Raw genomic sequence first — 15,061 nt, 5'->3', positions numbered from 1 at the left:
ATCTGGAGTCAAGACATAACTGATCTCTCTGTCTCTCTCTCACACACTCACATACACAGGCGAGGCTTGCACATCTCAGTAGAGCAGTGACTCATTAACTCTGACACTTGTGTCTGTGCCTCTGCTGCATCATTGCTTCATAAAACGCAGCTCATAGTTTACAATTAGCATGCGTATATGCATGTGTGTTTACCTTGCTGCCATCCATGATTTATCTGTATTTGTACATGTGGGTGTTTGTATACCTGTGTGCGGATATCTTTGAATATTACTCCTCGGGACGATGTATTTGTGGTTGGGTTGTTGCCTGATGCGCTCTGGAAGCTCTCGTTAAAATGTAAATGTGCATGATTGTGTTCAGGCAGTGGGACAAATATATGACCTCACAATTGCCCACAATTCCTCAGTGTACTGTGGCCGTACTGTGGTCACTCAGAAGACCTTTCCCAGACCCATGCCTACTCTAAAATACATCCATGATGCCTACACTACCACATGAACAGAAATCTACTGCCTACTCTTAGATTTCAAGCTTGTCAGGAATCTTGGAAATGATTAACCAACTCTGAAAACATTTCCAGCCAAAAGCATCAATAAACCAAATAACAAATTTGATTGGCTTACCATAACAGCTTTATTTTTCTCCTGCAAATCATGTCCTTTGGAAGTAAAAATCAGAGTCACTGCAGGCTTAAAATAGCTGCAGATCTCTCTGCGTTGTAACTGTTTTAGAGCCGAGGCTTTGGATGGCTTACATAAGAGCTTTCTCACTGGAGGCCAGCCAGTGACCACGCTAAAAAGGCATGCAATCATGGTACAAAGAGACCTGTAAGACTCAGTGAAATGCTGTATATCATAGCGCTGTATGATTACGGCCAAAATGGTAATCACAATTATTTAGATCAAAATTGAGATCACAGTTATTCATCAAGATTATTCATTGTTTTTAGGGACTTAACATTTTTTTATGGCATGTTCACGTTTAAATGAACAGAGCACTGCTTTCACTTTCACTTTGTGTGACATTCTGATAATTAAAAAATCTTGGATCTATTGATACGTAACTATTTTTAAAAAAAAATATTATTATTTATATACAGCTGTCACAGTACTGTGACACGCTGCAGCATCACTGTCATAGATGTTTGAGTTGATGCTAGACAAGGACAGGGATTCAGTGAGGCTGAGTTAGCAGTGTGACTCTTCTACCACTTTTCCACCAAATTAGTTTTGGTTCTTGGTCATGGCTCCATCAGGATTCTTTGTGGAATCAAGTGAAGCAGTCTGCGTTTCCACCTGTTTTTTAGCTGGCTTAACAGGTTAGTTCTGTTACTTTCTGGCACAGACACAAGTTTCATGCTGTTTTTTTTGCGGATTATTTGCTCTCTCCTAAATCCAAAACTCTTCCAAACAACAAATGATGATGGTTGATGATGAAAGAATTTTATTTTGCCCGTCTACAGTTGCAACATTCAGGGTAATTTTTCACAGGCTGCAGCTGCAGGGTGCTTGTGTAGCGGCATGACAGCTCATCAAAAGTGGAGGCTGGGTGTTAGTTTAGGAAGTGCTTGGTCTGACATGCAGCAGAGCTTTCTATGATCGAAGCACGCATTTTAAACACGTGTCACAGCTGATCATGTTCATGTAACTGTCGAAAGCCAAAATTGTGATTAATATTCGATTACTGTGCAGCCCTAGTGCATCACGATGTGTATACCCATCGACAGGTGTTAGTAGCTGATAGTAGCGGATATTTTGTGTCTGATTTGTGTGCATTTTACTCAAATTTGACAGTTTCATTCAAAAAAAGAAAAGTTTTTTCAATTCCTCAAAAATTGTACACATACTGCTGTGAAAAAGCTCTCAAGGCCGCATTTAAACTTTCACAGAACACTTAAATTCTTCGCTGAAGACCAGACTTATTAAATTATTTTAGCTGAGCTAGCAGCTCCTGGGAGCTGTGTCAGGTCGTTTTACGGCGCATTTTACAAGCTGACAAAACAGAAGCCATTTAGAAGACCACCCTCAGTGCACCCACATACTGATTTACTGGTCTTAATATGCTGCTGTGTGTGTGTTTATCTCAGTATAATCATTGGTAGTTGTGAGTGAAATCAGCATCTCCGGGACATGCCGGCATCTGAATCCCTTAATGCAGTTACACACAGGATGTCATCATTGAGTAAAACTGCTGAGCAAGTGTCACAAAACACTCCAGCCTGTTGTCTGTCGTGCAGCCTACACTTAACCATGAAAGAAATACTCTGATGCACACACCTCCTGTTTTAACACAAGCTGCCCCTGCACGCTGATGTTTCACAGTGAAGGAGCTCTCTGTGGTCTGACTGGATGGATGCAGCCTCCAGACTCACAGCAACCCACTCGCTGCAGCAGTCAGATTAGTAATTTAACACAACGTGACACAGTGTGTCAGAAACACATTCAGGAAATCTCTGTCGATGCAGCTTAGCCAGCAGCTAAGAGCATTTAGAAGTATTTAAGTTAAAAAGTGACTATAGCCATCGGCATGAATGGGGAAAAGGAATTAAAAGTTGTATGCATTCACTTTGGCTGCTTTTAAAATAAATGTTTTGTCATACAACTCGAAAATGGTATACTTTATGGAAGGATGGATGGTTTTCGGTTTGTGGATTATTCCTGAAAACAGCAAGAACATTTATCGTTTTTGTGTGTTAGACAAGAATATTTTGATATCAGCCACAGCAGCAGCTGGTGCAGTGATAAGCTTTGACGATGAAAGGAATTTCCCGACAACAGATTTGCTGTTTGACACTTTGTTCAAACAGCAGCCAAAAGTCTCTAAGACTTCATTGCAAAATGCTTCATAGTGTTGCATGATTTGGAGTTGAATTTATGCATGACTGTGGGAAAGTGTGATTATATAGAGACTTCTGATAATATGCTACTGTTGGCAATTAGTCTTCTGGTTTACTCAAAAACAAACCAATTATTTAATTTTTCATCTGTTTATCAGATGATTATTTCCTATTTTCACTGATTAATCTTTTCATCACTAAATGCCAGAAAAAGCAAAAAATAACAGTTTCCTAAAGTCCAAAGTGATGTCTTTTTAGTGCTTGATCAAAACCCAAAGATTTTCAGTTTTCTATCATTTTAAACAAAGAAAGGCAGCACGTCCTTACAGCTAAGATGCTAGAAGTTGGGAATAAATGCTTGAAAAAACTGCTTAACCCATGTATTGACTATTCAATGCATCGTCAGAAACATTAAAGTTGAGATGTCATGTGCTGTAACCATGGTGACACGCAGCAGTTTGAGAGGGCCATGCCTACTTTTATTAACTCAGCTATCTGGACCAATAAAAGGCCAGCCAGAGAGGTAATCACATGGAGTGTTTGTTTAGCAAAGAAGCGGAAATTAAGCAGACCCGTGCAACATGCGTCCTTTGTGTCAAGAGGCGGAGGTGGAGACACCTTAGTGAAGTTTGATGAACTGATTGTGAGCAAAAAATGTGTACAGATTAGGAGATAGTTATTTTGTTTGTTGACCATCAGCCAGCGAACTCATTTGTTTCAGAAAGCATGTTTGCAGTTTAATAGGAAAATTGTCTGATTAATTTGGGAACCAATGAATGTGATGCTGCTGGACCAACATGTGGATGGCTGAATGAGAAAACGCTGCAGTAACAGCAGGTCAATGCAGGTGATGGCTTAAAAAACACATCACATGTTGTTCTTTGGCAGCAGTCATGAAGAAACAGTTTTTGGATTGAATATGGACTGGTTGTGAAAGGTTGTAAATGTGTTTCAAGGACAGTATTCATATCAACAAAGAGCAGTTTGTGAACATAGCTTAAACGGCTGAATGGAAAGAACATCAGCATAACATTCCTGATATTGATTTTTGTTGCTACACTCACTTTTTGTACAGTTAAGATCATTGATGGTTCTCTTTCACAGCCAAACTGTTCAAAGTTGTTTTGTTTAGCTTGTGCTTAAATTGAGAAGTTATTTATCGGAGATTGTGTTTTTCTGTGGTGATATTATTATTTTTTTGGATAGTAGCTGGGTATTACTGTCAAGCGGCTAATCTGTACAGCACAACTTTATTTTCTATAGTTTCTCTCATGTTTTTAAATTTTCTTAGTCGATTGTGAAACAAAATGAAGCCTTAAATAGATAAATGAGCATAAAACTGCAGGCAGGGAACTGGCTTTTCATGCCAGCAACATGCTGTATATTGTTTATGAATCACATGACAAAAAGATGATTGAAAAGTCTGAAAGATACAGCAATAAAACCTCCAAAAATATGCAGATCTTTATTTGAAATGTTTCTCGTTGGGATGTGAATGACATGTGGTCAAAGGTCATGAGCGCCTGAAAAGCCCTTTCACTAGAACCAGGAAGTAGGTGAAAGGTGAAGGGGAGGGGCATCTACAATATTTGACAAATCTGCAATAGACGTCCAACAGGGGCTTTGACTCCACATGGGGACCAACATACGTGCACTGCACACCTGTATTTTCACATAACAAACATCTTTGCATACCACAGTCTGTCATAAACACAAACACACACACACATATTGTATAAATAGGTCAATCTGTAATCGAAGTTTTCGCTGATGGTGTCTGGATGAGTTTCCTTCCCTGTCTGCGTTTCTGCTTTCAGAACATTTCATTTTCCTGCTGCTCGCTGCCAATGTTACGCTCGTCAGCGGAGGATACTTCACAAAGATAAAAGCTCTATAATGATTCTCTTCATGTTTGTGCTCGGGGGCAAATTTTGGCTGAGTAATGCAGTGTATGAAATATTAGGGCCACTTGTATTCCCATAAAATTCAGCGTTGGTGATCAAAAGTGCCAGCTGTGATCATTTAGTGTAAATTAATTTGAAAAAGATACAGAGAAGAAGTCAATTTTTCAGTTTTCTTTCCACTGTTGCTCACATTCACAGTGACTTCATGATTTCATTTAGACCGTTACAGTGAATTAAAATTACTGCAACGGTAACATCACAGGATTTACCATTAAAGTAAGATGAAACATTAATTGTGCGAATATATAACTAGTTATCAAAGCATTCCACACAACTACTATGATTTCCATAAATAAGATTAGGTTCTGCTGCCATACAGATGTATTCATTATATATCTTTTATCATTTCTTATATATAAAATGCAATTTGATCATTGGGAAAGGGGAACTTTGAAACAGCAACTTGTGATAAGATACATCAAAGAATAATACAATTACATAAGAAGAAAGATAATCATCAATCATGAAACATGGGGGGGGGGGTTAAAGGAACATAGAAAGAAAGTTATTCAATCATAAACACAGGAGACAAACCAATTCATAAAAACACCATTCAAAAACTTTTTTTAATTCTGCTCCATCTCTGCAGGTACACAGTTTGGGTGTATTTGTCCATCTATCCATATGACAACATGTACGTTTAAATTGAAGTCGTTTGTTTGCAGCATCAGTCAGATTCATACAAATCCCCACAACACAGTTTGAACCTTCCACAGCAAGTAGGTGATTACATGTAATTATTACTGGAAACAGACAGTAACTGTTGAGCTTATAGGTCTTTTTTTTGCCCCTTAGCTCCACCATCTGCACTGTGCGAGAAGAGAGTTAGGCTGATAAAAAGAGAGAAGTCTTTAGCTGTGCAGTGGAATATATTTAATATCATGGTGGCCTCTCTGGTTTACCTCTTGTATCACTGGCGTAAAATCTCCTGCTGTCTGTCTGCCTTCATTTCTAACCATCACACAGCAGTTTCTCCGTCTCTCTCTCTGTTGTGTTTTTTTCTGTGCAGCACATGCGTGCATGCACACACACACACGCACACACACACGCACACTTTCTTTTCTGTACCGGTTTGTCACACTTCATCCCTTCTCATTTTCCACTTGTCTCGTTGTTCTTCTCTGTCATATCCATTTTGCTTTTGCTTCAGCTGCATTAAATGTCACTGTCACCTGGTAAACCATGGCTTACAATGTCAGAAAAACTATTAAAACTTTTGAACTGAGCAGAATACAGTTACAGTGAAGCTACTACTTTCAGGGCTTTATGTTGAACCGCTGCTTCTAAAAATTGGCCATTTTATATATTGGTGTGACCTGACCTATAATTAAATATATACAGTCACTATACTTTACCTGGGAATTAGTGTATAATTTGGCAGGCTGGTCATGTGGTTTCTTTATTTTAGCTTTACTGTCCCAAAAACGTTCTAAGTTTGGCTTTTCAAAAGCTGATGATGTCCTGTTTCCTCCCTGTCTCACATATATCTTCTCTTTTTCTCTCTGATCCTCTCGTCTTTCTCTTTTCCTTTAATCTTTGCCTCTAAATTTCAATACACACCCCTAAAACTGTACATTTACAGAGTCTGCATTTAACAGCACTGATGTGGTCTCACACACACACACACACACACACACACAGACACACACGCACACACACACGCTGTACATCATTTCCTTTGGGCAGCTCTTCAAAGAAAGCTCAGCAATTTGTGGTTCTCTTTCTAACATTCACACTGTGGTACACACAAGATTAGAGTAAAGGGACACACACACACACACACACACACATACACACACATACACACACACACACACCATTAGGTTCTGAGCAGTCTAAGTCTATTAATCGTATTAACATGCCAGTGTTCGGTCGTTACGTCTCGTCCTCTGGCTCCTGTCCAGTCTGGACACACAGACGCCAAAACATTCAGCGTTAATTTAACACCACAGTATGTTTACATAAGAGCACACCAGCAAAAGCAAATTCAACACATTAACATGATGTTGGACTGTCGCCCCAGAGACATGTCACACTCAACATTTTAATCTCAGATATGTCTGTGAACTTATTCTGCCTGATTAAACTTGGTCTTGCACAATCAGGTGCAAAGCAACAGGATAGTCAGGGTGGTATAACCCTTTTTCCTGCATTTTGAGTTGACATACTCAGAAAAATGATTGCTCCTTTCTATTCAAGTAAGTCATGGCAGTGTGACCGTGAGCCAGAGCACACTACTGGGATCCTGAAACTAAAGTATCTAAATGAAATTCAGCTTTCACTCATTTTGTTTACACCTGTTATTTACCTGTAGACACATGGCAAAATAGTTTTGCTGAAAAAGGCTTATTATTTTAGCCTGCACATGCTAACACATTCTAATGCTGCGTTCACTTCAGTCAACGCTCAGGAGACATTTCATGATCCAGATTACTAAATTTGTGCTCTTTGGCATTGTGTCAGAGGTACCAGCAGAGCTGAAATGTACAGGTTTTATATGATGGTGAAGAGTTGTAAGTAAAATAAAGAATGTAAGCACAATAGTGTAGCTATAATGAGTGACTGTCCCCTGTGTTGGCTAGCCCAGAGAAATAGAAGACATTTCCCATCTCTCTCCCAAGTCTTTGCCTCATTGCTCCCTATCACCAAGTAAATGAAATGATATAAACATAATAACTGTACCTTGAGTGTAATTTACTCCCTGAATGAGTGGTTATCTGCTGCTATGAGTCACCAGAGTACCATTACGTCTGTTAATTTAATTGTAGTATACTCAGCTACACGTTAGGGAGACTTTAACTGATGTCAGACACATTTCCCACTATTTAGCTTCCATACTATTTTTCTTTTAAATAATGAAACTCCTCATTATTGGTTTCTTGTAAGTCTTGTGATTAAAGACAGGACATTTAGTGTGTCTCCTTGCAGCGGAATGAACTTTCACAGCTCTCCTTGTTTACTGCTCTGAATGGTGGTTATAATTTCTCATTAGTGAACTGTGGTGAGAACCAGATTGTTTTTTTCTTATAGAAAATAGATCAACAAATTACATTAGAACAAGATGTTAAGATATTTTGAGTACATGCTCTATATTGTGGAAAATTATGGAAAAGTCACAGAATTTCATAACACGGCATTCGTAGAAACCCGGCATGATTTTGTCATTCCTTCTTGTAACTGTCAGCCTCTGTGAGCATCAGATGCCTAAAATGCCTAAGATTTTTGCTTTTTGGTGTTAAAATTATGGTTAAAGGGTGGAGAAGGGTTTGAGTTGGACGGTTTGTGAGTTCCTAAATAATCTTGGAGCAGCCAGTCAGCATCGCATTAAGGGGATTAGGGTCTTGGCTTTGTTTTGGGCCTGTGGTTGTTTGGAGTAGCTCTGAGTCGAGCCAGGGGGAGGACTAAACTCTCTCTCTCACTCTCTCTGAGTGTTTTAATAAAGCTGGTTATAAGCCATGTTGGTCCAGCAACTAAAACTGGTGTGGGAGACAAGTCGGTCTCCAGTTCCCATGAGACATGACAGGGCAAGACAGAGAGGGTGAAGAGAGATAAAGAGAGAGAACTAAAAGCTCCTTTCTTGTTACTGGGAGATTAACGTACTTAAGCTACACACAAAAGAATCAAAACATTTCTAATCAGAGAATAATCAGGCAGGTGATAATACACAGTTAGATTTAAAGTTTAGTGCTAATGTGAAGCCGCTCCCACTTTCAGGTTTCAAGGCAACAACATCTGAATATCATTGTGTGAGGCGGGTTACAAATTAGAGATTTATCGATATTTGAAATAATCGTTATTTGTCTAAATATATAACATCGCTGTACAATCAAAGGCAAAGACACTTTGTGTTAGTTGAAATATCATCTTTAAATGTTTCCCCAAAAAGTCCTACCCCTGCTTAATCATGATCGGTCCTTCCTACCCCACCTTTAAATGGAAGTTAGCATTAGCTTCACAATACTCGGGGCTGTATTCACAAAACATCCAAAGCCTTAAAGTTTCTCCTAAATCTCTGAGTTCAGAGGAACTCCTAATAATAAGAGGCATTTCAGTCCAACGTTTGTTTGTTTGTTGTTTTCTCCTGTTCATATTGTTGTTTGCTTCATCTGTTATGGTATTTTGTTCCCAGTCAGCTCTTTGGTCAACTGCAGTTTTTAACTATGCTCCAAAAATAAAATCAACTTGACTTAGTAGCCTGCCCTTACCCAAAATAACAACCCAGAAGTTAATTGGTGGGCCGAAAGCTCGAGTGGCCGCAGTAATTGTAACGGGAGCGAAGGAGGAACTCGGGTAATGTAGTGTAGGGAGAGACACAGTCTCGGTAGGGACGAAGGTCAGGGTAGATGGCCGGGTCAAACAAACACAGGATTTTCACCCAAGAGACAAGGACAAGTGTGTGTCCTGTGTGAAACCAAAAGTCAACGAAACAAATGTACTTATTTTAACCCAAGCCATGATCTTTTTTTTTTTTTTGGAAACTCAACTAAGCATTTTTGTTACCTAAACCTTACCATTTCATTTTGGTTTAGGTGATAAAAACTATGCTGGCTTCACAATGTTAACCACATGTTTAACTGTGGCTGTTGCAGAGACTCCCCAACAGTCGTATATCGTTTTAGAAGTCATTGGCAAGCAACCTATTCTTTTGTTTAGATTTGACGATGTGTTGAACTTAGTGTTAAAAGCAGTCAGAGGTCCCCTAAATCACTAAAACCTAATCTCAATCAGTTGAATGCTGCTGGTAATTTGCCTGAGCATTTATTTAAAGTACCTTAGGTATCCAATATACAAAGTAAAGCACAATCCTGCAACAGTGTGGCCAATTTCTAGCCTAAAATGCATCCAGAAACACATTTTGTTGCTGTCATGTTGATAAGTATTTTTACACAACTGGGCAACTGAGAGCCTTGTGGTGCATTTGTCCACCCAGGTGAAGAGAGGATTCAGGTTGATGTCTAAGTAAAGAAGTACAATACCAAAATGTCACAGCCTTTTGAAATAACACTTGTCCCTAGTGAATGCCTCTTGAGTTTTGCCAGACCACTTTTAGCAAAGTGGAAACAGTGATCTGCTCTGCACGGCTGAACGACACACTGATGATGCCTGAATATTGTCACTTGTCTGCAGATGCCTGGGTCTGAATGAATGCAGACATCTGTTAAGATTCTGGGTAATTAAATCCTTCAAGAAAAAGCAGACTTTACATCTCCCACTGTTAGCTGTCACCAGACATATTGCTTTTATTTGATTTTTTTCCTGGCAACTCAGGCGTACTTAAAACTGAAATTGACGAAGAAGAAGCAAAGATGGAGAAAAAAAGTTAGACGGAAGAAGAAAGAAAGATTAAGGCAGACCAAAGAGGGTTTTTAAAGATTGATGGATGGAGAGCATGGTGGAAAAAGAAAGAGCAAATTAAAAATGTCACATTACAGCTGAGGTTTTCAGTGGAGTGTGCAGTGTGTTGTTCACTGTACAGTCGTCTTTACAATGAACCCAGATTAGCCCCATTAATCCCCGCTGCCCCTCAGCATGTGTGTTACAGAACATTGTGCCCATACAAAGCCCCTCATTCACACACATGCTCACCAAAGCACACACACATGCATGTATACACACACTCGCTCTGAGCCAGAAAGTGCAGAGGAAGTCTCAGCCCGAGGCAATGGCTTTTCTAAAAGAAGGGAAGGAGCAGCAAGTGGAATCAGAGTGATTTTGCTAATGAAGCCTGATGAACAGCTACTCTTATTCCACTCTTTTACCCGCCTCATGCTCTCGCTCACTTTCTCCCTGTTTCACTCCCTTCCCTTTTTCTCTGTCGCTGAATACATTTGGGCTAATTGTCTGCCGCTGATTGAAGCTCTCGCAGGCTTCTCAGCACTGCTGCTGCTTAGAGAGAGAACACTGCAGCGTTTCAGTGCTGCTGCGCTGCTTAATATGCACTGATAGAAGAAACACAACCTCAGAAAACCTTCTCTCACAGCCGGAGCGTCAATAACCAAAAGGTCTTTCTTTCTGAGTAAACTTAAAGTCTTGAAAAGAATATTCTTTACATGATATCTTCTCTCTGTCATCACCTCTCAGCCTTGACTGAAATGCATTAATAGGTGAAATGAACAACAGATTATCCTGTTAGCTTTTACATAATGAGTCCATTTTGCGAAAAGAGCATGTTTTTGACATTTCGTGCTGGCTTTGGCTTTGGGGCATGTTTGACAAGTTGCTAATTGCTTTGTGTGTAGTGAGCCTGTTGAGTTGCCTCAAAGGAAAGGTAGACAAAGACTTAACTGTCCCACTAGCCTGGGGCTGCTTGGATGTCATGGTTATTTGAACACACATTTGCATTTTAGAAATATTAAAAGACTTTCATAATTAGTGTAAGGCAAAAAGAGAGCAGTAAATAGTATATACACAGTCAGAATTCAACCTCAATAATTTGCACTTAGACATGCCTCAGAGATGTCTGTCTTCTCTCAGTGTAATGTAACTAGATGGCACCTGGCTTATGGTGCTCCGAGCCACAAAAAATAAGTCTGATAAACTCAACAGCAATGTCTCTTTCCAGAAATCATGACACGCTCACTCAATTTGCTCAGATTTCAAAGGGTTAATCTCCATCTCATCATCTCCTTCATCTCACTGCCCTCCTCCCCTTTCAGTCAATAAAGTCCTGTACTGAAGGAGAGAAATCAAGATCTCCCTGCCTGTACAAGGCAGATCTACAGTTTGATAAATAAAGGAAGGATGGCACTCCCATGAAGAAAAATGTAAACATTTGCTGTTTGTTTGTCTCTGCTCGTGAGAGATTAAAATAGGAGATAAAAGGAGGACAAGTAAATTAACTCTATCCTCTCCTCTTCTTAGGGCTCTTGTGTTAATTGTCCATGGGGCCGGGGAGCATTCTGGACCGTATGAAGAGATTGCGCAGAGACTGAAGGAATTGTCCCTGATGGTATTTGCACATGATCACGGTGAGTAACAAGCACATTACATTACATGAATACACCTACTCTCATGGCTGCCCTCGTGTTCAGCGGAGTTCAAACACAGAATAGCTCGTGCAAAGCTTCAAAGAAAGCCCATCTTCCCCCTCTCTGCAGTAACAGGCCTCGCTAATTGTTGAGTGAAGGAAGCCTGTTAGAGAAAATTAATTAGGCTCGGTGGTACATTGGTCTATTGTTCTGCCACAGTGCCTCTGTGTGTGTAAGTGTGTAGGTGGTGCGCTTTTAATGCACTGTCGAGGAAAATTTCACAAGTGTTGATCTGAAGTGTGAATGAAACTTCTGGCTCTGTTCAGGTTTCAGTGAAACTCTCACGCTAACACTTCAGCACTTGGAGAACTGGTTCTGAGCTGATACATGGACCAGTCATACAGTTAAGTTCAGCTTAGATGTTTAGCTGGTTCTCATGGCCAGAGTGAATGACCTTAAGCAAGTCACCATTTAGCACCTTGTTCAAGGTTATGTTAAGAAAAACACCCCAATAACCTTTAACACATTAAGAAAACAGTCAATAAAAGCTCAGGTGAAGCAAGTAATAGAGAGATCCGCCTTCCTCTGAAGGCTGAAGTTGCCATAGTACCCGTAGGGTTGCATTCACACCATGTCAGGCGTTGCAGTGAAAATACCAGTCTTACCAGTTATTTGAATGTGGGAAGTGTATCTAGGCTGTGATGGTGAAGCTGCAGGGCAAGTTGATACCGGAGTGGCCTGCGGCAGAAAGTTGAGATGGAATCAACTTTTGGAGAAAAGCATTCTGACGGCATGTTGCAGTGACCGTTAACGTAACCGGTGATCAGTACGTAAGATGCCCGCAAAGTATATTTTAACAGTTCCTGTGTACTTTACAATAAAGACGAACACTGCTACAGTGATAATAATCAAAAGGAATTCAACACATGTTTTAAGCCAACATAAACAAGCTTACCAAAGACAAATACTCAGTCGCTGAGATTGGCTTTCTATAGTTGTTCTCCACCCTCCACTCCCCCACATATGGGCCAATTATTTTGCACTCCCACACAGCCTCACAACCCTGTGGCAAATTTCTGCAACACCTGATTTGGTGTGAATGCAGCCTAAGAAGCAGAAAGTTGTAGCAATTAATATGATTTCAAAAACAACAAAAGTATGATTAGCAGACAGCCAATATGCATTGTGACAGTTGTTGATGATTTTGTGATGGATTTTTTGCCGTCATAAGGTTGATTTTTAGCTACACTAGCAGCATGGCTGTTTCGGTCACTATGACCCAGACTTAAATATCTCCACTGGCTGGACTGCTGTGATGTTCATGATCCTCAGAGAATGAATCTCTCGCACACCATCATCATGAGTTTGGCATTTTTGGTTTTGATTGAAATATCTGCACAACTTTGGATAGATAATATTCAGCACATTCAAGTGGTTCAGTAAGACAAGGCTACGTATGTTCACTTCAATAGAAAATGTGAAATTGGCTAAAAAAAAGAAGGTTTAGAAAACAGAAAAGTGCATAAAAGTTTTGGTTTGATGGTAATCAGGTGATAACATCTCAAAAGCAATATTAACTCTTCTTATAAACCCCCCCACCAAGGTGCTCTCAGGCAAGACTGTTTGGTTGTACTGCTCTTAGGTACAGCAGGAATGTGTGAACTCATGTGACTGTGCAGTACAGCCTCGCTGCAATAACAGCAGTATGTGTGTTCAGTAAACTCATCGACAGACAAACAGCAGAGAGAGACAGAGAAATAAAGTCCCAGCTGTAGATGTGAAAATATTTACAGAGGTAGACATTTCAATAAAGAGCTGGCAGAGATGTGAACGATGAGGATGACTGTGGCAGCTCACACAGGAGCAGTTTGCTCAGTGGCTCGCGATAAAATGTCACACTGTTAAATGGAAAATACTGAACTGGAACAAGTCCCTGTAGACACTAGTTTTCCATCTATCACACACACACACACACACACACACACACACACACACACACACGCCTCGGGCCACCCCTGATGAGTTCAGCAGTTGAGATCTTTCTCTTGTTCTTCCTCTGTCATACTTTATTCTCTCTTTCATTTGTTTCTTTCTAATTATAGGACTTTTAGGTCTTTTCCATTCACAGTCTGCGCAGTCTGGAGGCTTGTTCCATCTGTCACACACTTCAGCTACACTGAACAACGATATACAAGCAACACTTTCGTTTTTGCTCCCACTTTTCACAGGTTTAAGATAAAGATCATAGACTTCTTTTGCACACAAAAGACTTGTTTCTCTCATTTTTTCTCAAAATTGTTAAAATCAGTGTTAGTGAGTGCTTCTCCTTTTCCAAGATACTGTGCTTTGGGCTACTCACATGAAAAGGTTATTTTAAAATGTGCAGTTTTATCACACAATCAATACAATGCTGCAGATGTCACAAGTTTTGAGAGGGCGTGCCATCAGCATGCTGACCACAGGAGGTTCCACCAAAGCTGCTGTCCATAAACTGAATGTTCATTTTATTACCATAAGGCATCTCCAGTGTTGTTAGTCTTAATTTGGCACTATATTCAACCTCACAGCTGCACACCACATGTAAACTCCCACCACCCCAGGACCTTCACATCCAGTGTCTTCACCTCAAGATCATCTGAGACCAGCCACTCAAACAGCTGAGGCAACATACTGCTTAAACAATCAAAGACTTGAAAAGAAAAAAAGTGTCATAAATCGCCTCAGTGGCTGGTCACAATTAATTATTGAGGTGACGAAGCTGGATGTGGAGGTCCTGGGCTGGCTCACCAGAGTGGCTGGATGTACTGCCAAATTCTGGGAAAATTTGTTGTTTTGTCACATAATACAATGCCACAAATGTTGCAAGTTTTGAGGTTGGGTGTTATTGGCACAATGACTGCAGGAATGTCTACCCAAGCATTTGACTGTGAATTGAATTTCCTCTTTAAGAAATTCACTTAACTTCTTTAAGCTGTCTCAGAATTTGGCAGTACATCCAAGTGGACACACATGAAACATTTTGGCTTTTGTAGAATGATGACACAAAGGTTGTAGCTTGATATGTAAAAAAACACTTATACTACACAAGCACTGACTTTCAAGCAGTAGTGAAATATTGATAATGGATTGTTTATAATAGGCACAGATAACAGTAAACAGGACCACTCTAATGCTGTTTGTTGATGCTCAAATTGTGTTCATCCTCTCATTACATTATAGGAAAATAATGGAATTTCAACATTTAATGAGATCCGTGCTTGCAATGTTTCTGATTTCATCAGTCTGTGCAAAG

General features: G+C 39.9%; 1 protein-coding gene across 3 annotated transcripts in view; it reads left to right on the top strand.

The window, feature by feature from the left end:
* The window catches only part of mgll (monoglyceride lipase), a 46,031-nt gene that overhangs the window by 4,414 nt on the left and 26,556 nt on the right, over positions 1 to 15,061 (top strand). For all 3 annotated transcript variants that reach the window (XM_042491905.2, XM_042491904.2, XM_042491903.2), the window contains one exon: positions 11,663 to 11,769. In XM_042491905.2, coding sequence (XP_042347839.1) covers positions 11,663 to 11,769 — 107 coding nt within the window. The remainder of the gene's footprint in view (positions 1 to 11,662; positions 11,770 to 15,061) is intronic.

This window comes from Plectropomus leopardus, chromosome 9 (genome assembly GCF_026936395.1).
Source record: "Plectropomus leopardus strain MGB_pleo_1.0 chromosome 9, ASM2693639v1, whole genome shotgun sequence".
Taxonomy (NCBI): Eukaryota; Metazoa; Chordata; class Actinopteri; order Perciformes; family Serranidae; genus Plectropomus; species Plectropomus leopardus.
The sequence above is the reverse complement of the archived record's forward strand: the minus strand, read 5'-3'. Positions and strand labels throughout refer to the sequence as shown.